The sequence below is a fragment of the Podarcis cretensis genome (assembly GCF_951804945.1).
Source record: "Podarcis cretensis genome assembly, chromosome: 1".
Classification (NCBI taxonomy): Eukaryota; Metazoa; Chordata; class Lepidosauria; order Squamata; family Lacertidae; genus Podarcis; species Podarcis cretensis.
Window position 1 is genome coordinate 59,742,584 of NC_137170.1, and position 25,412 is coordinate 59,767,995.

A 25,412-nucleotide genomic window follows, 5' to 3' on the forward strand; every position below is an offset into this window, starting at 1 on the left:
TAAAGGTCAGCACCTTTAAAGTGCTCAGAAACATACTGGGAGCCAGTGAAAATCCTATTGGGACCGGTGTTATATGGTCCTGGCGGCCACTCCCAGTTATCAGTTTAGCTGCCACATTTTATATCAGTTGGAGTTTCTGAGTCACCTTCAAAGTAGCCCCACATAGAACGCATTGCAGTAGTCCAAGTGGCAGATAACCAGAGCATGCACTACTCTGGCGATACAGTCTGTGGGCAGGTAGTGTCTCAGCCGGTGTACCAGGTGAAGCTGGTAGACTTTGGACACAGAAATGACCTGGGCCTCCATGGACAGCTGTGAGTCCAAAATGACTCCCAGGCTGCACACCTGGTCCTTCAGGGCCATGCTATCACCACATTGCTGGAGGCTGATAAAGCAACTGTCTATTTAGAAGGGATGTGGTAACTCAAGGCTCAGTAGGGTTCCACCTAGTCCAGTAATGCTTCTGTTCTGACTCATTCCGAACAAGTTACAGGTTGACTGCCTACCTCATTCTTATCTTAACTATGTGCTTGTTTGGGATTGCTTCCCTGCAGACTGCCAACCCTAAATATTGCTGTTGTCTGTAGGCAGCTAGCAACTAAAATTACAAAGCTGGATTCTGGAATACACAGCTAGTGACACTTGCCTTAAAGAAACAGTAAGGTGTGTTCATATAAGTAGCATATCTTCCTTCTTCCTTTTTGTTCAATGGAACTGGAATCTTATTTTCTACTGTACTTAAGAATTTTATGTCATATACAAGTCTTCATTAAAATGTGCGTGCAAATGAACAGTGCATCAGTGTTACACTAGTTTATGCAATATCATCTTAGTTACCTGGAACAGGAGTAGTTTCTAGGCCATTTCCCTCAACATTCCCTAGTGTTTTTGTTTCTTTAAGAAAGTTTCACATTTAAGAGCTTGCATTGTTAAATTGTTTTATCAAATGTTGTTTTTGAAAAAATGCAATGCTTCTCCAGTTAGAATGTTTAGTGCTTTATTATCAATCCTGCTTAAAACTGAAAATAACATATTTTAACAAGAAAAATGAAAATCCTACTTTAACAGATGCAGAATTCCTCAGGTGTTGGTAGAACCATACCTGTAGTGTTTGCTGTGTGAAAATAAAAGCTTCACTTCCCCCACCCTCAATTTCAGCAATGATTTGCATTCTTTTAATAGACTTCCAAAAACAACCATGACCTCCTCCCCCAAAAAATATACTCTGTTCATATCTATGAGAGTAATAGCATGTGTTTGTAATACTAGCTAGTGTTGCAGTGATATTAAAATACTTTGCTAAGTTAATACAGAATGGTTTCAGATATCCTTCCAAGCATCTGTGGCAACATGGATCCACTTTCAGCATACGATAGAAAAAAGAGACAATATAAACAGTGTTCACTCTGTCATGTCATCCTTTCTTTTCTATGAGCTCTAGCTGACCAAACTTGTTTTCAGGTCAGCTGCAGCCTATAAAAAGGAACAGGCTGACACAGTACGGGATTGGGGTTTGTTTCCTCCCCACATCTCATTGCGTGCTGCTCTGTTGGCAGCAGCTCTGGTCAACCAGACCCGGGCTGCCACCAATGTCTGAAAGCATCCTTTTATTGAAACCTAAAACTATTCCAAAGTTGTAAGTGATAATGTAGCTTTGACGGTTCTAAATAGTTTAGAGCTAGGGACTGTGTGTCTGGGGGTGGGGGTTGTTTTTAATTCAGGGTTGAATGCACTATTGGTATTCAACAAGTAATTAACATTTCCTTCCTGAATTATTTCAGTGCTACGTTCTATAGTACCAGATTGCTCAACTAGATGATCAGTGCCCAGGGAAATGCAATCAATCAAATGCAGGGTCTATATTAATCTTGAAGTCGTTAATTACTAGAATCATCCACTCATTTTTGAGTTCATTGCAACAGGGGGGAAAGCTATAAATAGACACCTCTCCACAATCCTGTAGTGGTAGAAAATGTTCTTCATGTTACAACATTTACTCTAGAAATCACCTTAAAGCGGAGTTATCTGCAACCTTCAGTTTTCTGCTTCCTACATGGATCGCATAAGATATTAATCTAAATGTGACCTTCCGGGGATGGATGTTGCAAATCCATACCAAAGATCTCTCCATTAGTTAGCCAATAGCATACTCCAATTTGTCAGCATTTTGGAAGATATTAGTAATATTGCTCCTCCTGCAACAAGTTTATGATACAATGGTTAAATGGTTTATATAATAATGTTATATATATTCATATTTCATTTCCTGGAGAACTTTATGTACGCTATCCCAGTATGTGGTTTATAGCATCCTTTTGGCTCAGATACTTTAGGTGAAATGTTAGTTGGAACTGATTTCCCTGTTCCTTAGTTTTGTTGTTTTGTTTTTCCTCTACACTTTATTTTATTGTGTGAATTGTTTTCACACTTTCATACACCACCCTGGAAACTTCTGATAAAATGAAGAAACATTTTAAACCTGTTTCCATAAAACTGGATTTTAAAGAGGTGTACAGTGTTAGGTGGAGGCTCCTTTTTTATTTCTACACTTCTTATTTACTTTTTATATGTATTTTCAAGGTAGTTTACAGTCAAAAACACAAAGCAATTCGAAGACGATCAGATACTGTCATAGTTCCGACGATAAACGGTGCCAACCGGCGTTATATAGCGATCCAGCGGCGTTATATAAAAACAAAAAACAAAACAAAACACAAAGCAATTAAATTGTTTTAAACTATATTACAATTCCCATTAAAATCACAGATATGGACATCAAAGCCTAGTCCCCATTACAAAATCCAGAACAGCCTACAGTACTATACCAGCAAAAAGAGAACTTTGAGGTAAAAACTTTTTCAACTGTCATTTTTTACTAGCTGCCTAAAAACATTTCAGCGATGGGACCTGACTTGCTTCACTTTACAAGGCTTTCCACGGGGTGGGCACCACAACCAAAAAAGCCTTGACCATGGTTATCACCAGCCATGCTTCCTGGGGTCAAGGGATCTGGTGTAAAGTTTCAGATAATGATCAAATCATTCAGAGAGAAACATACAGAAGAATGTGATCCTTAAGGTACCCAGGTCACAGGCCGTAGCTCACATCCTCACCATACGTTTAAAGCACTTTTATACCACTTTTACAGTCATGGAGAATCCTGGGAACTGTAGTTTGTTAACAGCACTGAGAACTGTAGCTCTGTTTAGTTGTGTGGTATAAGATTGCTTTAAAATTCAGTTTGAAAATAAACCAGTAAAAAAAAAATGCAGATCATACAAAACAGGAGAGAGAGATTATGCATCAAAAACATGCTGACCTGTCAGCCACCCGACTGCAGCAGTTTGTACTAGTTGTAGTTTTCAACAGTTTTCTAGGGCAGCCTCACCTAGAACATGTTGCAATAGTCTAATTTGGAGATCTGTAGAGCAGAGGTAGGCAGACTTTGTAGAACTCCAAGATCTACCAGCCAGAACCAAGTGTAAATACAAACCAACCAGTCAGGTGCAAAATACAAATTGAATTAAAGGATAAAGTGAGTGCCACTGAACACCTTCTGAGCCTAGGAATTAGTTTTTTAGTACAGTGGTACCTCAGAACTCGAATGGCTCTCTTCATGAATGTTTTGGCTCCCAAACTCCGAAAACCCAGAAGTTCTCCTGTTTTTTAACGTATCTCAGAACATGAACGTCCAACACGACTTCCGCTGTACAAAAACCTAGCTGTCGGCCAGCCAGAAGCCACACCTCGGAACTCAAACATTTCAGAAGTCGAATGGTCTTCTGGAACAGATTACATTCAAGTTCTGAGGTACCAGTGTACCAGAACTGAACTGACCCCACAGTCTTTTCACACAAAAGTCTACTTTTGCTTAACTTCCTTCATAGCAGCAGCATCACTTAAGTGTAAAGCGTAATTTAGTTGTTGCTGTTGTTGAAACAACTGGGTGTCAGAAACCTTTGCCATGTTTGCAAGTCAACCAGAAATCTACCAGTAGATTATGACCTACTTGCTTCCCAGCACTGAATTGGAGCATGGATGACCATGGTTCAGCTTTGTTAGGAAGAGCTGTGGATCATAAACCAACCAAAGCTGGAAAAGGCACCCCTCACTATTGATGCCGTCTACACAATCTAGCAGAATCACTTGAGCAAAAAGTACACTTCAGTAGGAGTGTAACACCACCCAGTACAAGCTGCAAATCCAAACCTGAGTCAACTCACTACCAGTACTTCTGTTTTGTCTGGATTAAGTTTTGGTTTCGTCATCCCCATTCAGTCCTTCACAGCTACCAAACAGTGATTTAACCTTTGAACTACTTCCCTAGAATGAGATAAAAATAAAAATATAGAGTTGGGTATTATCAGCTTATACTGATGATTCTGCAATCCAACTGTCCTCTCTGAGCAGTTTCATGTAGTTGTTAGATACCATAGGGGACATGATGGAGCTCTGCAAAATCTTACAGGCCACCAGACATGGGGAAGAGCAATAATCTTCTATCTAGCACCACTTCTGGGTTTTATCTCTCTGGAATGAACAAAGCCACTTTAGCATTGACCACAATTCCCATCCCTTTGTGAAAACCCAGATAGATAACGTGGTCTATGGATCAGTAAACAAGCTCAGAGGTCCAGGAGAATCAACAGGGTCACATGCACCTCATGCAACTTCCTAGGAAATGAGTTGCTGATTAGGGTTTTTAACCACCTGATTGCTGTATTTTGTTTTTGTTTTATTGTGTATTTTGTATTCTCATTTAGTATTTTTCTGTTGTGAACCACCCTGGGATCTTTGCATGAAGAACTGTATACAAATTTAATAAATAATAAACATAATTCATCTCCCAGCCCAGATCATCCACTAAGGCAGTGTGATGTTTGCCCTCCCAGGTGGGTCATAAGGAAGGGGTTAAACGAGTGTGAAGTGATTGGCCAGTGGGAACCCAAAGGGAGGAGTTAGAGTTGGGAGTTGGAGAAGGAATAGGGAGGATAAGGCTGGGTTGGTCGAGTTGTGTTGTGAGAGAATGAGAGAAACTGTTAGGAGTCAGATAGACAGTTGGGATAATCAGTTAGCAGTTATTAGGAAAGGTATAGGCCAGGATAGAAACTAAGATTAAGAAACTGACAAGAAAAAATATCTGAAACCATAAACTTGTTAAGGCTTATAAAATAAACTTGCTTATTTGATTTAATGTTAACAATTGTCTGGACTCTGTGTGTACCCGAGAGAAACGGGTTGGTGGCAGCGGGAAAGCAATCACAGTGGTGGCACAGGGATCAATAGACTGTCAAATGTCCAGGGACCCTGTGTGATCACCACAGGCAGGCATAGGCAAACTTGGCCCTCCAGATGTTTTGGGACTACAACTCCCATGATCCTAGCTAACAGGACCAGTGGTCAGGGATGATAGTAGTCCCAAAACATCTGGAGGGCCGAGTTTGCCTATGCCTGCACTAAGGTAATCAAGGAAGTTTTCTTGTTGGCCAAAACCAGTCTGAAACTGGTTTCTAGAAGGGATCTAAATAACCATTTTCATCCAAAAACTTTTGGAACAGTACTACAACAAATTACAGTGGTACCTCAGGTTACATACGCTTCAGGTTACATACACTTCAGGTTACAGACTCTGCTAACCCAAAAATATTACCTCGGGTTAAGCACTTTGCTTCAGGATGAGAACAGAAATCGTGCAGCAGTGGCGCAGCGGCAGCAGGAGGCCCCATTAGCTAAAGTGGTGCTTCAGGTTAAGAACAGACCTCCAGAACGAATTAAGTTCTTAACCCGAGGTACCACTGTATGTAGTTTGGCCCCCAAAGGTTTCAAGCATTAGCAGTTTATGCTACATTATAATTAGCCATAGTAGCCATAGTAACCATAGTCACTTGCTGTAGAGGGGATTTCTCATTCCCTTCCCCCGCCTCCACACACAAGATGAAGTAGAAGCTATGGGAAAGGGTGGGTGAATAGTTTCCTGGGAATGAGGGACAGGGTAGAAAGAAGAGTATGATGAGCAGCAATGGAAGCCTCAGTCCTGCCACTTTAAGCCATGATTTTTAAATCTGCTAACTTGGAGGTGACCAGGTGGGGTGGGGAGAAGACAATTTCTTCCTTTTTTCTTTAATGCCCCCTCCCCCTCCCCCCTCCTGCCTCTCGCTGTAAATCCTTTTAACAGAAACTGCAGTTTTTGCTCAGAATCCAGACGTGTTAGGATTTTACTCCAGACCTGTTCATCTGCACCCTATCTACTTGTGCTTCTATTTCATCATCTGGGAACAAGAGAAAGGGAATCCTGGCCCTACCCCTAGCCAGGAAACCAACTGCCTCTGGCAACCTGCCCTGCCTCTCTCCCAGAAAGAGCTCCATCATAACTGCCAGCTGCTCTGTGGATTTTTGCCAAAGGGTGCTGGCTATTTTGGAATGTTGAGGGAACTTTCCATTATTCCTTTCAGCTGTGAATATAGACACATTTGTGCAAAAGCTAATCAGAGCCTCGGGGATATGATGGAAGCCTAACTAAACAAGTGTGTGTAAATGGGTGCAGGATTGTAGTCTTGGGGATCAGCTAGTTATATTTTGTCAGGTCAGATTCCAGAGTTTCCCCATATTTTATTACCTCAAGAGCAATGGTTTTCTGCCACTGCACCATCATATTTTTGAAGCACGTTACTGTTTTTAAAGGAAATATTGCCTACTATGCAAAAGAAATGAGGGTTTACCTGAAAGCTCTACATGAATAATTTCTTGAAAATGTGTTGCCATTTAATGATATAAAATATTTATTTTATTATAAAAAACTCAGATCAGCTTAAATCTCTTGAAGTGTTGTGATTTGGCTTAGAAACTTACGCTCAATCTATTCTTTGAATAACTGGATTTTTAATTTTTTTTTTTTTAAAATCACTTATCGAAGAGTAATTATCAGATAATTTTTAAGAAGCTGCCTTTTTTAAAAAATGTAATGTCTGTCTTTCAGAGGATCCTCTCATTATCAGTTCATTGTGCTGGCTTTCAGGAAGGCTCTGTAATTTTTATAGAAAAAGGTGATCATGAACATACATGCCTTGTTACTATTTAAATTATGCAGATTCTTGATGCTGTGAAAATTTGTGCTTGATGACGCCAAGGCAGCTGCACGTTGTTAGCATTGTAGGCTGTCAGATGATCATGTGGGATCCTTGCAGCATGCAACATTCAATAGGATTGAAAAAGGGCTTTTGATGCAAGGCATAGCTTCTGAATATATCCGTGCCTTTTAGCTACTTATAACAGCAAACCAAGCTAACTTTAGGTTTTAAAATGCTGCCTCATTTTTCTTCTGGTTGGTTTCATTTTGGCTTCACTAGAAGATGCATCTGGTACATCCACGATTGAGGAGTTTATTAATGCTACTGTCGTTCAGTTCACTTTCTTTTCTTTTCGACTCCTAGCTAGCACACAGATGACATGATCACACATTTGTTCAGCTACCACCATGCATGGTTTCTTCCTCTGCTTTTGCTGCATTTTCCCCTCCGTTAAGTTGCACTGTCATGTTCTCCCTTGCCATTAAGCCTTGTCTTTGTCTCTTTCCTTCTTCTGTTTGCCGTTATATTTTCCCCATGTTTGATTACTGCAATATTATTTGATTAACTGGCTGTGATGATGATGAACCTACACACTGGAGGAGCAGCTACTACTGTGGTGATGAAGGGATGTAATAATGGTCGCTATCCTCGGAATTCTCTCTACAGTGACTGCATTATAGAAGAAAAGGCTGTGGTCCTGCAGAAAAAAGACAATGAAGGATTTGGGTTTGTGCTCAGAGGGGCCAAAGGTATGTGGATTTTCTGTGTCTGTGTGATTGGGTGAGTGCCTATGTGAAAAATGGCATGCATTTCTGAAAATAAACAGGCATTATTCCTTATGCATTTGGTTGCTAGACAACAGTGTTCTCTCTGTGCAGTAAAACTGACATGAATTTCTGATTGAGCAGTTTTGAGGGGTATGTGTGTGCATGTATATTTCTAATGCATAGATATATGTATAGAATAGATATGGAGAATAATTCTGAGGGGAAGGTTGCCTACATATTTTGTATATGTTACTGTTCAGTTTATTCACACTGTAAGCATCCTGGCTGTGGGGGTGTCAAAATTGCTTAATTTAAAGTGTTCATGTGTTAAAATTATTTGCGGAGTGAAGCTGCATGTTGCCAACAAGCTTGAAATAGATCTGTGGCTTGCTCAAGGTGGAACTACTGCAGTTTTAGTATGAAAATCAGATCATTTTTATATCTTCAGAAGCTGCATGTATGTTGAGTGGCCTTTTTAGTGTGTTCTGTTGTGAGGGATGCCTGGCTTCATGTGTTGAAATGTGCTAAGCTTTTTCTTATGCCAAATGTACTCCAGTAGATTTATGCCTAAGAATCGAAGGTATATTTTTAAGGCTTTTCATTCTATTGCTTTTGCATTTCATTTTTTAAAGTGGTGGTACATCCCAGTGCCTGCCACTGAGACACCCCTCAGTTGCTGGATGGGCTCTCCCTCACACAGCCTGGCTTCAAGGCTAGCCCATATGTGCTCATGGTGGATCCTCCACACCCTTCCTCTGGGAATACCGTTTTTATCATTCCTTGCTAGCATGGCAGACACCTATTGGGCTTCCCTAGCTATGTAACAGTTCCTGATTAACCCTCCTGGCTAAATGCACGTTTTAGTGGGGTCTTCTAGAGACTCTGTGACTTCATCACAGTGTAGATCAGCTGGCTCTGAGCTATCTCTGCAGCAAACAGAGGTTATTCTCTTACTATATATGTTAATTTTGTATGGACCCCAGCTCTCCAGGTGGAATATTCAAGGGCCCCCTTAAAAACATATGCTAATACCCAGCTTAATGTATCATTTGTTATAAATGATGTTTGAGACCTTATTGGAGCATATTGTCTATGAAAGTGTATGCATGTCAGATCATTCAGCATATAAATATGTACATGATGCATAAGCAAATACAATGTTACACCATTAAATTCAATTACTTCATACTGTTTTCATTGTAGCTATAGGTAATTAGCTGCTAACAGACTTGAAATTTTAAATGCCTGACTTCTCCATGCTATGCCCATATTTGAAAATTAATGATACTGGTTTCAAATGAGAGTCCTGTTCCACCAAATCACTTGCTTTTTTGGCTATATAGCAATTTACCAGAGCTGAGCTTCATTTATTTGCTGACTAAATTCAAGTGATCATGAATACACAAGAAAAAAGAGAGGGAGAGAACTATAGAGCAGGGAGATCTGTAGAGAAGGGATTGTTGTACTTAATGAATTTCTGGCACTGCATAAGTAATCATTTAATCACATTAAGTATATATTTCAAACATTTATCTTTCTTTATTAAAATATATATATTTAAAAATATTATTCCCAAAGCTGATACACCAATTGAAGAATTCACCCCTACTCCAGCCTTTCCTGCTTTGCAGTATCTGGAATCGGTGGATGAAGGTGGGGTAGCATGGCAAGCTGGCTTGAGAACAGGAGACTTTTTGATCGAGGTAGGAGAATTTTGAATGTGATCTAACCTTTCCCATTCAGGAAAATTCTGTAGTTTAATCAGTTTGCACAAGGTTCACTGGCTGCTTTAAACTTGTCCTAACTACTGGCGAAGAGGCTTATTCAGCAGTTTGATGCAAATCCTAGTTGCAGAGTCTTTCATGGCTTCATTATTCAAACCTCCTTTTGCTGTGTTGACACAAATTGTGTGAATATAGGCAGCATATTAATACGTGTGCGAAACCTCCATGAGAGAGGATGCTGTTAATTCTACTTTTGGTAGTTTTGACTAAATTTAATTTTGAAGATAATTGAATGGATGTCTAGTGCTGCAGTATAACATTGAAAGGGTTGTGTTTTAATTACTAGCCTGATCCATCATGCGTGTAACAGCAGGTGGTGGTGTGATGATATCCTCCTCCTTTCCATAGAGATTAGTAATCTCATCTCTATGGTGACAGGGCCTCTTTTATTTCATTGCCCCAACACCAAATAAAGCTTTTATGTATCCCTTTTAATGGATAATATCCTATATTTGCTGTACACCATTTAACAGTGAAAAATGCATCAAGTGATTAGATAGAGAGTAAGATATTAGTGAGAAAATGTGTGACTGCATTTCATGAAAGGGGAAGCAGCTTTTGTGTGTCAGATTTAAGTAGACCAGTTTGTTTGCTTGTTAGCTTCTAGTTCACATTTTAACTTTTGGAATTGACAGTGTTATTATTCCTAATGAAAATTCTTATGTGAAATTAGCAATGGTTTGGATGCCCTTTCCATCAGTTTCAAAGAAATTATTGAACATCAGTACAATAATGTGGTTGTTACTTTATTGGATTTTGTGTATATATCTGGCTATATTCAGAATTATTCATGCAATATGAATAATCGTCTGGTATTCATTTTTTTTTTCCTGTTTTAAGAAATGGTGATACTCTATTGAATGTCATTTACCCATATAATTATTTGGTTTACATTTGTTGATCTTCAGACTGATGAGTAAGTTATTTTGTGTCATATGATATAAAAAGGTAGATTTTTTTCCCCTAATGCCATTTACCAATCTATGCAATTTCTGGTACAACTGGATTAGGATACAGTACTTGGTCATTTTCCCTTATGCATTCAGACTTGAAGAGAAGACTGAGCTTTCTTCTCTCAAGTTTTCATGTTAATCTTTTGCATTTACAAATCACAGTAGGGTCAAGTTTTTAGCAGGAACATGTTAGAAATAATGTGATACAATACAAAATGTATTGGCAAATTCCTTATAGTTATAATGCATCCTTGCATCATTGCCTTATAAGTTTTACTGGATAGTGAATTGATGGACAGCTTCCTATTTAGAGGACTTCCTTGGGAGTTAAACCTGAGAATCACACTTCATAAACCACTGATCCTAACTTTTCCTGTACCAGCAGATAAATATTTAAGATAGGGCATATTGGCATGTGGTTAACTGTCCTTATATAAAGAGCTACTTTTGGCACACTGAGAGGTTTGACATGGTTTGTTGAATTTTCACGTTTTTCTTCTTCTCTGAATAATGATGTTCAAACTACTTTTGAATTTCTCCAAAATTTCAAACTCAGTTTGCTATGTGGTATGGGCAAACTGCTGTTCAAGAAGCCCAAGCTGACATTTGTCTGTGGAAGTAGTTGCATGGTTTTGTTTTTTGGATGATGGCCAGTATTCCAAACTGTAAGTGTATGCCAGCACTGCAGTGATGTTCTCCGTTGTTGGTAGAAGATACATAGACAGAAATATTTAGGACTAGAATACTGGTAAATGGCACAATGAAATATTTGGAATTAATAGTACCCTGGAAAGCATAAGATACTTTGAATAGGTCTAACAGGGGTCTTTTATCACAAGCAATTGAAATACTATTGAAATACTTTAGGTGTGGGAAAGTTATACAGGCACAAGTGTGGTGGAATGATGTAAATCAACAGGAATAAAGGTCAATTTATGTTATTGATTTAAGTTAAGTTTCTCATTTTAAAATGCATTTATTTCATGAGCAAGCATGTGTACTAGATGGTTGTTGTAGCGAACAGAACATATTGGTTTGCAATTAAATAGAACATTTTTATAATCCAGGAGCATAATCCAAAACCTTGGATAATATAGGCCACTTGCTTTTTGCACTGTGAATCTCTTTACAGTATTGACAAGAGACCGACCTTCTTGGTTCTCTTTCTACACATGCAAAATAAGGGAAGAAAAATACTTTAAAGAAAAAGTCCTATTTTTCTGTGGGACCTCAGGCCCCATGAGCATATATGTTGAGTTAAGAATCTTTTTTGGCCCTCCATTCACAGGTCCCAATACCAGTCCTTTGGACACTGCTTTCTACATATCTCCATCAGGAAAACTGTCTATTTACTCCTACTGTCTGCTTCCTGTTACTTTCCGATCTAGAAGAGGACCTCACCTCTTCTTTCACAACTACTAAACTTAGTTAGGAGTCTTTGATTAGCTACTAGTCATGCAGGCATTAAGTGGCGGGGGGCAGAACCAAGTTATCTGCAACGCAATTAGTCAGCTAAGCATTTTAATTTAATTACGTGATGGGGGGCTGACCCCCGTAGACTACACCTATGGTACAGTCGTACCTTGGATCCTGAACACCCTGGAACTCGGACGTTTTGGCTCCCAAATGCCGTAAACCCGGAAGTGCGAACGTTCATTTGGAACGCCTCAGATTATTTTTAAAGGCACTTTAACTTCTTTTAAAAAACTATTTTAAGGTGGGTGTTTTTAAGCATAGGTTTTTATCTTACCCTGACCAAGAACTCTGCAAGACATTTCAGTTATCTTTAAAATAAGAATGTCCTGAATAGTTTGCTGAATCAGGCCAACTTTTGTAGTGAAATAAAGAACACTTTCAATATGTTTTGAAAGCAAAGTCCATCTCATACCATAACAATACGACAAATCACCTCCTCTTTTTTCTGTCTTGATGCTTCAAAATCCCACTGATAATTGAGAAACTTGACAATTGTCAACCAGGCTCACATTTGTTACTGAAGAATGCTTCTATAAATAAATTGTTCTGAATTTTCCATCCTAACATGATAAGTTTTTCTGGAAACTGTAATGTGTTAAGGGTTTTTTGTTGTTGTTGTTTTTTAAAAAAACTTTTATCCCAGAAATAGCTGTTTTGCAGTAAGAAGAATTAGAAAGGTTTGTATGCACTTTTCATTGCTGTGAAACCTCATTATGATAATACTGGATGTAGTTGGCCTTATCTCTTGTTGCCAAGAGATAGAAAATCTTCAATGACTCAGACCTTCACAGTATTACATGCTTGAAGCTCAACCATTTGCTTCTGGCATATGGCTGGACTGCCATTTTTGTTAAAGAAAAAGTAAACTATTTGATAATTTCATATAGTGCTATTTTGTGCCAGATTTATTTTGTTTTGCTTTATTTTCAAAGAGGATTATTTTTCTGCTGCTTTGTTTATAATTTGTGGTATAGAAATATGCCTCATTCCTTTACATTAAAATGTTCTTCCTTATGCATGTATCTTATCATTATTAGTGCATAGAAATGAGCAAGTCAACAAAAAACCTACTCCATTCATTTTCAGCATCTTTTGCAGATTTTCTCATTTATAGACCCACTGACACGTGGGGATCAGAGGAAAGATGAAACCAAGCAGTTATTAGCCTTTGGCAGTGCCTTGCACCCCAGGAGAGCAGTTGCATTCTTCTTCATAGTCATATTGTTCCTCAGGGTTACTTCCTGCTTAATGTGACAACTGTGTGTTTAAACAAGTGTTTCATGCAGCAAATGCGTCAAGAGTGAAACAAAGATGGATGGTCTTTAAAATTCATTTTTCATGCATTACCCCACTTACAAGTAGTAGCCCAGTCATTGGTCCCAGGGTGTGCATGGGTGTTCATATGGAATACAGAATGTACAAGTAAATTAGGATTTAGTTGCAAGTGCAGTGAAGTTGCTTTCACAACAGCCACTTTACTGGAATGGTAATCCTTTGTTCACTCACTTTTTGGGGAACACCCAGACAATGTGATTATCAGCCTCTTGCATTGCATTGTTTTTGTGTGTGCATGGTCTCCTTCCCTTTCCCCTAGTCCTGATTTTGGGCATTTTTTCAATGTTTATAATAAAGCACAATTCCAGCACCTGCTGGGCAAGTGTTGGCAGGCAAGGTACTTTTAAGGCTTTCTGGGTTCCTATGTCTTTGGAGATTTGAAGCTATATATTGGGACAGGTAGTTTCCTCGCCTTGTTTTTTGAGAGTGGAATTTTGCAACCAAAAAGAAAGAAAGAAAATAATAATAATGGTAAGATCCTTCTCTCTTACCCCCTCCCAAACGCATGAGTGAAATTGATGCTATTCAAGAAGTAATTCATATGTCATTTATTAGTAATCTACCACTTGTACTCATCATGAAGCAATCAGATACGATAAACTTAAAAGAGGGAACTTATGCAACATTGCTGAACTGGACTTAATGTGAGAGTAAATACTATAGGGAGAGGCATTATATACTAATTATGCATAATATACTGGTATTAACTCATTGTGTAGAATCTCCATTTTAATTCTGTTCCCAGCTAATTTGGGGGGGGGGTGTCTCAGCAGTGATAAAGTGTTCTAATGTGGAAGCAGCCCATGTGCCCTGTGATCCTAATGCCATATTCTGAAACCTCTTGAGCTGAGGAACCTAGATTTTTAGCTGTTTTACGATATTTCAGTGGGTGATGTGTGGTTGTGTTATGCTTTAACTGTATTGAGACCTATCTGGTATCTGAGATTTATTTACTTATTCTTTGCAAGGAAAATGATTGAGCAAAGTACTTCTAAACATATTCTGTATTAGTACTTAAAGCTGTGAGTTTTGGCAGGTTTATTTAAGTTCTCAATCTCTCTCTCCAATCCCCGACCCGCCCCCCTCACACACACATTCTTTTCCACACTCATATCAGCAAATACTCTGGCATTTACTTGCTACAAAGCTTGTTGCTCTGTTTATATTTTGTGTGTTAATCCAGAGCCAGTGTGGTGTAGTGGTTAAGAGCAGTGGACTCGTAATCTGGGGAACCGGGTTCGCATCCCCGCTCCTCCACATGCAGCTGCTGGGTGACCTTGGGCTAGTCACACTTCTCTGAAGTCTCTCAGCCCCTCTCACCTCACAGAGTGTTTGTTGTGGGGGAGGAAGGGAAAGGAGAATGTTAGCCGCTTTGAGACTCCTTCGGATAGTGATAAAGCGGGATATCAAATCCAAACTACTATTCTTCTTCTTCTTCTTCTTCTTCTTCTTCTTTGCAGCAGCGACTACAGCCACTGAATAATTAAGGGCAGAAAGATCACTTGTGCTGAATTCTCCAAATTCCATGTTTCTAAAACTTTTTAGACCGCTCTACACAGATGATGGTAGATCGCTAGAAACATTGTAGTCAGTTTTGCTAAACATATTAGTAACTAAGGTGCAGTGCAAATACTTATTTTCACATATTTGTTGTTTTATTGAAATACTCTGTGAAGTATTATCCCTTCTTTCCGCTACTCATTTTTTCAAGCTCCTCAGTTTTTCAAGCTGTGCACTTCCAGGTAACAAATTTATGAGTTGTTTTTTATGTTTCAGATTAATAATAAATACTGTTATGCATTTGGGAGGGAGACAGTCTGGAAGAAACCCAGAGACCCCTTCCAACCTTTCAATTCTGTACCTTTAGGGTGGAATGTATAAAAGGAAGTTTGCCCAACTAGCCCCTTTGTCAAAGTAATAGCTTTAAGTGCTCATCAGCATCTCAAGCAATGGACTAAGTGATGGTGCTCTCCAGGAAAGGTGGGTTGGTGTTACACACACACACACACCCCTCACCTGACTGCAGGTCATGTGATCCTTGATTGGGAGCCACCCAGAGTGGCTGGGGAAACTCAGCCAGATGGGCGGGGTATAAATAAATTATTATTATTATTATTATTATTATTATTATTAATCCTAGGCAGAAGAAGACTAGCCAGATTAGCTGTGTGTGAGAGTAGAAACCTACAGAGACATGTCTTGCTCTGTGCTGGAAAGCTGTGACTTTGGGGCTCGCCTGGAACCCCAAAGGAGAAGCAAGGTCTTCTTGGGCAGCGTTCGCTTTCTGCAACTTGCTATGGTCCAATTGTGACCAATTATAGATGTATGGGTGCATGTATTGAGCCTAGGCCCTGTCCCCGCATGGTACGCCAGCACTCTCCTCCAAGCCCTTGGCGAGGTGGTCTCCAAGGCCCATCCCTGCTTAATGCTTCAAGCCTGTCCCGGTGAGGGCTGGGCTGGGGGAGAAGGGCCCCAACTCCCCTCTCGGCACTTCAAGCCCCGTCAAGCATGTCTCTCTTTGGTGCACCATGAGTGAGAGGAGGGCTGAGGAGAGGAGGGCTCAAAGCCCCTTTGCCTCTCGGCACTCCGAGCCTTGCCCTGGCGAGGGCTGGGCTGTGGGGGAGGGCTCCAAGGCCTGTCCCTGCTGAATTTTCTAGTAGTTACACCATTTGTTTCACTTTCTCTCTGAAATTTCTTTCAAGTTCAGCATCGTAGTAATAATAATCCACAGTAGTCTTAATGAATTTATATGCTACGTAATTGTCAAAGTTGGCCTCTATGCAGCTTACAAGTATAGAACCAATTACAAAATAATATATAGATAGATAGATGATAGATGATAGATAGATAGATGATAGATAGATAGATATAGATATAGATATAGATAATGCATGTAATAAATATGCACAATAGAACAATTTCACTGAAACATTAAAATAAGCACACACATAAAAAATACAGTAAAGCAAAGACATTTGAATAGTGCAACCGTTAAGAGTTAGAACAGAAATTAAAGCAATTAAAAATTAAATGTAGTAACAATAATAGGTGTCCTCATTGTGCTCAAGTGTTCAGATGCTGCAGGTATATATTCTTTTAACCCTTACAACACCCCTGTCAGAGATGTCTCGCCTTCCCTGCCCAGCCTAAAATGAAATCGATTCTAGATTGCTGGCTGCTGCCTTCCATGTGCCCCTTTGCCTCTCCTGCCCCCACCCCAGCATGTAAGTTCACATCTAGCACAGTACACACAGACACATATACACATCAGTATTTGTAAATATTAATTATTCAAATGACTTGTGGTTTTGACTGCTATTGCAGGGACTAAGCCCCATTTGTTTGTGGTGTCCAATTAAGAATTGCTATTAAAAATGTGATGTTAACAATGTGCCACTAATGTGAATTATGAATCAGTTCATGCATTTTGAAAAAATAGATAGAAAGAGCTGCTGCGTTAAGGGAAATATAGTAACTAGCCATTCTGTTTTTGCGCCTAGAACCCAGGTTCCAGGAGCAATTTGGCTCCTAGCTTTTCTATCTCGGTTTCTAACTCTGTTCTTGGAGTGTTACTGCTGTAAACCACTCCATGATATGCTCAGGTTGTATTTATGTGTAAGTAAAACCATGTATCCCACACGAATCACGTGTATCCATGAGCATGAGCGTCCACTGTATCCTAAAAATCTGTATTGACCTGCATGCCAAGGTAGAGTGTGTGCAGAGGAGAGCCACCAAGATGATCAAGGGTCTGGAAACCAAGCCAGTGGATGGTGATCTGCCATGTATGCTGTAGTTGAGATTCCTGCATTGCAGGTGCTAGACTAGATGATCATTGGAGTTCTTTCTAACTCTACCAATCTATGATTCTATGGAATGTCAGCTTTGGGCTGCATTTGCATTTTAAAGCTTTTTTTTTTTTTTTTAAGTGGTGACTCAAATTCTCAAAATGAAAAGTCATATTATTAAACTCTTCAAGTTATCACTTGTTTACTTATAAAAGATTATAATTCTGTGTTGTTCACTATGACTCTTGAGGTATGGATTTTTCTCTTCATTGAAAATGGATTTACCTTGCTTATTATTTGATTAAGTAACAACTTAATCTGGCTATTTTACAAGTGTTTGGATGTAAATGTATATTTCTGTCTGTATTCATGACTTTAGTGACATAACATGTGAATTATGTCCTAGTTAAATTCAAATCACAGCCATTATGCAGGGACAGCTCCTTCAGGAATGTCTGACCAAAAATGAGGTTGCTTCTCTCCTATTGTTTAGTGAAGTGTTTAAATTTACGTTACTGTTTCTTAGGTAACATTTCTATCTCATTCTATATATAGGTTACTATGTATTAGCACTGACAATTGTGGAATAACTAGAATTTAAGAAAAGCATTGGCTTTATCGTTCCAACAGGAAAAAAGCAAAAGTTAAAATTTTAGGGCACAGTCATATACTGGGGAGCCACTTTTGAGGCATTAAGCAGAATGTCCCAATATGCTAGCAGAACACTATGTGCACAGTCACCATGATAGTTATGCCATCAAAACAACTCTGATTTGCTGAAGGAAAACTCCAGAATGTATCCCATCCCAGAGGCTGATCAATAAAGGCTTTACCTGTGCCACATAAGTCTTTTCTTGGTTGCCAAGATTGATAGATCGTGGTCACTTTCCTTCACATGATGTGAGGTAGGCAAATTTATGGACTCTATACTAGCGCCCTCTTTTCTCTGCTGACTCAGGTACCCTGATGTGGAGGGGGCAAGGGAAATAAGTGCCCCATGATGTGTCTTATTCCTGTCTGGTGCTGGGGTATGTTTGTGGCTAGGATACTGCTCTGTGGAGCTTGCTGTGGGGCTCCAAATCTCTGGAGCTCCCTCTCTTTTGCCCCTGATATTACTGGTTTTGGCCAGGCTTACAAAAGGTAAAAGGGGGCATTTCCATCGCTTGCCCTGATGGGAAGTTGCACTCCTTTTCCTGCTTCCAATAAGCCACTGGAGGCTGCTGGTGTGCTTCAGTCAGTGTGCCCTTGTCCTAAATCCTGGCCCCTCTCCACGGACCTGCATGTCAGAGGAGTTTCTCCTCCCTGGGTATATCTTGAATCTTTGTCCCAGTAGAGCGAAGTGTGTTCTCTGAGGGCACTGTGTCCTTGGAACTATGTGGGTGCTGTGTTATGTGACTTCTCCTTATTCCCCTTTGCATGCTGTGTTCATAAACCAGTACTTGTGAGGGCTATGAAAGGATTCAGGTCTCTGCTTGTAGGATTTGCTATAGCGGGGTCGTTTCCAGTTAGCGGGGTCGTTTCCGGTTGAGCCACTGGTGATAATGGAGTGAGGACGTTGCAGTGTGTCATCTTTTGTAGTGCAAGGATGTGTGCTGGGAACCTGTCGTTGTGAGTTCATTGACACCCCTCACACCCAATCTGTGGCCAATATGTGGTAGCAACACTGAAACAGGCTCTGACCAGTGTTGTGTTTCCATAGCCATTTTAATCCATTTTTTTAATTCTCTTGTTATGTTTTTCCTGTCCTGGGTTAAACATGCATCTAATATGGCAAATATTGCACCAGCATATTTCTGGCATATCTCAGGTCCTGACATAATGTAAGTTTGGATTGCTTGGTTTGGCAGTTCATGAATATGAAACATTTTATTTTCATCCATTTTCTCTCCCCACACCTCGCTATAATCCTATGATTTGCTCTTTTTGACTCTGGCCCTCACCTTGACACCTCCATCTCCCCCATACTTGTCGTATTTAATCTCTTCATCTTTGTAGAGATAAAAATAATGAAAAGCAAAAGAAAAGAAATCATTAAATAATCTGAGGAATTCTTACTGTTTGGTGAAAAGTCCACACATGCGCTACATATTGAAACAATTATTTTCTTCCATAAAACAGAGGCTCTTTTGGGGTGGTGAGGGTGGTTGTAATCTAGTTATAATTAAGAGACATCTTAAATTACAAAGAGCAAAATTACATGGCTGCTTAGAAAATGGCTGAAGCCAAAGGAAACCTATAGCATGATTTTAGGGTCTTCCATGAGCTGCTGCTTTGGGGGTGGGGATTTGAGTGTCCATGTGTGGATTTCTAGATATCTTGCCATGACTTTAAAATTGGAAATGTAAAAATAGAGAAAAGGCGGTATGAAAGAGGGGGGGGGGAACGTTATGTTTTTACCCTATCTACATACCACTGAAAAGGCACAGAGCTTCCAGGTTGATGGCCATCCTAAATCAACAAATTCCAGAATTTCTGTTGCTGCCAACTTGGCTGCCCTCCTTTTTAAGAAGCAAGCTTCCTTTGAATTGTAAAAGACGCTGGCAGTATTGTCTCTACTCATCTATTCCTGGACAGCGTACTTGGTGCTTCACCAAGAGAAATGGAGGCCCATTTCAGAAATAGTTTTCCAATCATCCCTTGGAGATGCATTAAAATTTAATTAATAAATAAAATTAAAATGTATGAAATTATTTTTTTTAAACTTCTAGGACATCTTTGTTTTAAAAAAAGAAAACCTCAATGCAACAACAAATATTTAAAAATAAAAATAAAATCATTAAATAGCTGCATCAAATATACAAAAGACAAAATAACTAAAGCCAGTAGGGCAGAGCAGTAGCATGCAACCCACAATTGTAGGAAATGTAAAAGGCATTGGTAAAAATAACTGTTTTGTGTTAGCAGTTGTTTGAAATTATAAAGTCGCCTTCACCAACTTGGTGTCCTCCAGATGTTTTGGAGTGCAACTCATAGCTGAGGACACCAAGCTAATGGAGGCTATATGAAAGAGTAATCATGTGGCTGATCTTCCAGAGAGAAAATTCCTTACTCTTCTCACAGACTAAGAACTAAATTAGAAATTACAGTTAAATGCCTACTTGCCTTTTGCGTTTTTGTTTTAAATTCAGATAGTATCCATGGAGCATGGTGATGACTTAGTCTGATAATTATTAGTATCATAGTGGCAGGGAGAGGGAATTTAACCCATTGGTACTAATTGTGAATTTCCTTCCAATAGAAATTTTTTTCTTTTCTTTTTGTCAGGACCCACAACAGGGAACTTTCCCTGCCTACTGAAATATTGATAATTATCAGCCCCCCTTCCCTCAGTGGCTAGTATCTGCAATACACACACACACATTCAATATAATATCAGGTCTAGTTTGCCCCTTAACCTCATGTATTTATGATATCAAGAACAGGGAGGGTTATATACTAGTAGAAAGGCATATACACAATGAAGGAAAATAAATATGCTACAGATACACAAGGTTTTTCCTATGCAGGACTTTATATCTCAGTCAGCAACTTGAATCAAGTACAGAAGCAATCTAACTTCTGGTGGAGCTGAGCATGAACAAGTGAAATATATTGCTTACACCATTATTATTATTATTATTATTATTATTATTATTATCTCATCACCTTTTTCCTTAACAGGACTCAAGCTTTCTACTAAAATAGAAACAGCTGAAGACATATTTAAAAGTATCAGTAAAAGACAATTAAACATTAGTAGAATTAAAATATATACATATAAAAGATCATAAACAGATTGTTACAATAGAAACATCACAGCACCAGCCCTTTCCTTAAAAGTAAAGGTAAAGGTAAAGGGACCCCTGACCATATGGTCCAGTTGTGACCAACTGTGGGGTTGCGGTGCTCATCTCGCTTTATTGGCCGAAGGAGCCGGCGTACAGCTTCCGGGTCATGTGGCCAGCATGACTAAGCCGCTTCTGGCAAACAAGAGCGGCACACGGAAACGCCGTTTACCTTCCTGCCAGGAGCAGGGACCAAGCAATGGGAGCTCACCCCATCGCGGGGATTCAAACCGCCGATCTTCTGATCAGCAAGCCCTAGGCTCTGTGGTTTAACCCACAGCGCCAGCCGCGTCCCTTTTTTCCCTTAAAAGTAAGCAGACCTAATAAATAAGTAAGTTCCACAGGGCTGATTGCGGCAAGCTGCTGATTCTGTCGGCTCACCCTATCTGTACTGTAATTGTACCCTTGGGAGACAGGCACTTTCTTTTAGAAGCTACAGCAGGTGCAGTCTTCAAGGGCAAAACCTATATAGTACATTGCAGTAATCATTACAAGGTCAGAAGTCAGGAATGATGGTAGTAAGGTGAATGGTGCCATAGTGTATCAGATATAACTGATGAAGGTTCCTCTGGCACCAGAAATGAACTGCAAGTCTAGGAGCAAAGGTGGGTTCAGAAGCAGCCCCAGGTCTCCCTTCTCTTCCAGAGAGAGTATCTCCCTCCCATGGATGGGCTGCTCACTATAACAAATCGTTCTGTCTCTCGTTTGATGTGCTGCAGCAAGCAGCACTGTGACCCTACAGAGTCCTCTAGGGTTGCCATATTTTGAAGATAAAAAAGAGGACACATTTTCTGACTTCTACCTTTAACTATGGATCGTTATGTCAACTCTACCCATGAATAAGAGGACATGTCCTCGAAATATGGCAACCCTACGAGTCTATGCCTTGAGACCAGGTGTAAATGTACTTAGGCTGGATGGAGTTGCGCAGGCATCGGAAGATGCAGCCAGCGGAAGATGGAAGCCTCACCACACAATCCCAGCCACTGTAAAAAGGGTACATGGGAGGAAGAAAATGGAAATGGGGTGGGATGTAAAGACTAGATGGACAGCGGTAATGAATTGGACATCCCCACAAGCAGACCTAGAGAAAGGGCTACAAACCTTGCTTTTCAAAATGTTATGTCTAACTGCCAGAAGAAACTGGGGTGTTGCTGAGGTAGGAGGGGGTGCTTCTATGCTTTCCCATTTGTTCTAAAGTAATTTTACCGGTTGTATTTTATAAGTGTGAATTAAAGAATTTTGGGGAACGGTCAACATGTGCAAACCTCTTATGTTTCACCTCAATTAGGAGGGGAACCCCAATAGGTTCTTGCTGGTGTAGGTGTTTATCTTATTTGTTCACATCCACAGCCTGGAAAGAGGATATTTACAATTACTTTGGATTAACACTGTGGAAGGTCACTGCTTCGCCTCACAGAGGACCACTGAGATCAGGCATTGTTGGAGTTACTGATTGATGCAGTATCACAACTGCTATTCATCTGATCGATGAATCAAATTTTCGGGCACAGAAACCTATGACAATTGTGGATAGTCACTACATAAGCAAATTTATCTAAGAAGCTGGATTGTATATTTTGGATACCTCTTGGCTCTGGTAAAGGCCTGGTATGCACACATCAGAGAGTTCACATTTATTAGAACTGCAAATTATTGCAGTCTTCAAGTAAACCTGCAAGTATTGCTGGTGCCATTCAACATTTTGAGTGCATTCAGACTAGGTGACATTCATGGATTAGGAAGTTGATGTACGCAGTGTTTGTCCTGTCAGCTTACTGGTGCTTATAGAAAAACCCACCAAGATATGAAACTTCCAAGATTACATGGGGATGTGTCTGCTGTTTCCTGCCATTTCCCCGTAGTATCTTTGTCACTTTTCATATTATGGGGAAAATGTTAGGATGGCTAAAAGCTGCTATCTTTAGATAGCTTACTGGTGTTCAGAATGTATTACAAATACACAATGACGAGAGATATTGAGAAAACGTGTTGCTAAACTATCCTGTGATTTTGGGCTGGGATAAAGAAGAGCTTATTATTCAGGCTCAGAAACTTGACCAGTTTCCAAAGAGTGTCAACAGGGCCTAAGATGATTCTCAATCTTCCTTTGGTTAAGCTCATGCAAGTGGTGTATGGTAGCCCAGCAGTAATTCTGGGAACCCTTCTCTGTGAGGAGAGGAATTTCCTAACAAACCTCCTTATGTTCAGCATCAGCCAATTTAATTTATGTTTCCGGGGGAAGCAGGGATTCAAAAGCTGCAAAGAGCTATGGTGAAAGGGACACATTTCCTATTGTCATAGCTGCTACATTTTGAGGAATTGAATACCCCTGTTGATTGCATGAATGTAGTGAAAGTCTTTGCCAAATTTTCTGCACAGGTGAAAAAAGAAGTCAGGTTCATGATGGTTCTTCAGAGCCTTTTATGTAGGAATCTTGGCCATAGATTGCCATTGTGATGCGCACTTGAGCCTGCAGACTCTTTCCCTGGCACTTGTCCCCTCCCACTCACCTGTGAAACTAGGCTTGAAAGAAATATCCTGTTGTACCAGAAGAAGGGTTAAGTGTGGTGTGTGGTGGGTCAATACTGGGAGGGAGGGAGCCAGCTAGGCAGGGGAGCTTCTGAAAATGCCCCCGCACCACAATTAGCCTTCTGGTGGCTGCTGTAGAAGTTTTCTTTCAAGCCTAATTACAGTTGGAGGTGGGAGCGGAAAATTTGGGAAGGGTAGGATTACCTCTCCCCTCCCCTAGATTTGACTCCCCACCACTGAAAATGCTCCCCAATGTACAATGGGAGGCCTAGCATTGGAATGAAACAACATTGGAACGAAACAACAACTCATCATGGGTTGATGTTTTCCAAGTTTTGAATGATGAAGAACACTGGGCATGCAGGCCCCCCTACCCTGCAAATATGCAGTATAGATCAGTCAAAATGATCTCTTTGTTGATTGTGGATGCAGACTGTAAATCTCACAGAGATTGTTCCTACTCTGAATTTTTCCATAATGGGTGCTGGGTACAATACTGCATCTTCTTTCTCAAAACTTGACCATTTTGATATAATTCTTGATGATCATCTCCACCCCCATCGTCCAACCCAGACACTGAGGTCCAGCTCCAAGGGCCTTCTGGTGGTTCCCTCACTGCGAGAAGTGAAGCTACAGGGAACCAGGCAGAGGGCCTTCTTGGTAGTGACGACCGCCCTGTGGAACGCCTTCCCTTCAGATGTCAAGGAAATGAACATCTATCTGACTTTTAGAAGACATCTGAAGGCATGTTTGATGTTATTGCTTTTTTATTATTGTTATTGGTGTTCTGTTGGGAGCCGCCCAGAGTGGCTGGAGAAACCCAGCCAGAAGGGCAGGGTATAAATAATAATAATTATGTAGCCTGGCTCAACACATGAAACAAGCAGGTTTGTAGGCTCTGTCTTTCATCTCCTATAGCAGGAGCCTCTAGAACTGGAAACTGTACTAGAATGGCTACACAGTAGAATAGTAGCATTTCTTGCATTTAGCCAAGTCACTTCACGTTATTTCCTTGAATACTCTAATTAAGGACATATTTACTTATCTCTTACACTTGAAAGACAGCAGTGTTTCTACCACATCACTTAACATTCATTTAGCCACACTGTCAGCATATTATCACCCAATTAACAACAAGCAGCTGTTCTTCTAGCCAGTCTTCTAGATTTTTCAAAGGTCTAGTGGGCCTTTTATTCTCTCTCTGCTGCATCTGACTCCCTGTCAGCATAGAGTCTTTAACAGGATTTTGAGCCTTCTTTTACTTGCAAGATACTTCCTTGAAGTCAAAGAGTGCTGCCTACTCTCCTGTTAATGTGCACATATCATATAACATAGCAGTAATATTGGTCCTGTCAATAAGTTTGGCAGCAACAGAGCCTGAGGTGCATTTCTATCCATTAAGAATAGCTGTTTTGGGGAGGCAAGCTAGGTATAGGAGGTGGCTCTCCAAATATTATATTACAGTATTGTTTTTAGAGAAGATGCTATTGCAAGTGTGTTTTGCAGTGATAGAGAATGAAGAGCTCCATTGCTTGCTGACCTCTCCCATGTGACTTGAGGGGAACTAGCAGGGCCCTACCAGGGACAGGGGGATGAAGTGTGCTGTAGCGATTCCCACATTGAGGAAATAAAGGAACAGTTCCTTTTGCTCTGGTTTCTAATAATGATAATGATGTAAAATGTAGTAAACCTTCCAAATTGTATATTCAATGAGCAATCTTGTTTAGGCTTACTGTATTCACCACCATTTTGCGGCACATGTCCCTATGTTACAGATACTGAAGTGATTAATGCCATTCCCGTTGATTTTAATAGTGTAGGATTGCAGCCATAGCCTCAATTACTCCCTGCAGGATTTTTCCTTACCTCGTGAGCAAACCTGCAGG

The 25,412-nt window shown here is 40.1% G+C and overlaps 1 protein-coding gene across 6 annotated transcripts in view; it reads left to right on the forward strand.

Moving 5' to 3' along the window:
* SHANK2 (SH3 and multiple ankyrin repeat domains 2) overlaps window positions 1-25,412 on the forward strand; it is a 339,924-nt gene that overhangs the window by 188,728 nt on the left and 125,784 nt on the right. For all 6 annotated transcript variants that reach the window (XM_079980803.1, XM_079980801.1, XM_079980798.1 and 3 more), the window contains 2 exons: window positions 7,734-7,816; window positions 9,413-9,537. In XM_079980803.1, coding sequence (XP_079836929.1) covers window positions 7,734-7,816; window positions 9,413-9,537 — 208 coding nt within the window. The remainder of the gene's footprint in view (window positions 1-7,733; window positions 7,817-9,412; window positions 9,538-25,412) is intronic.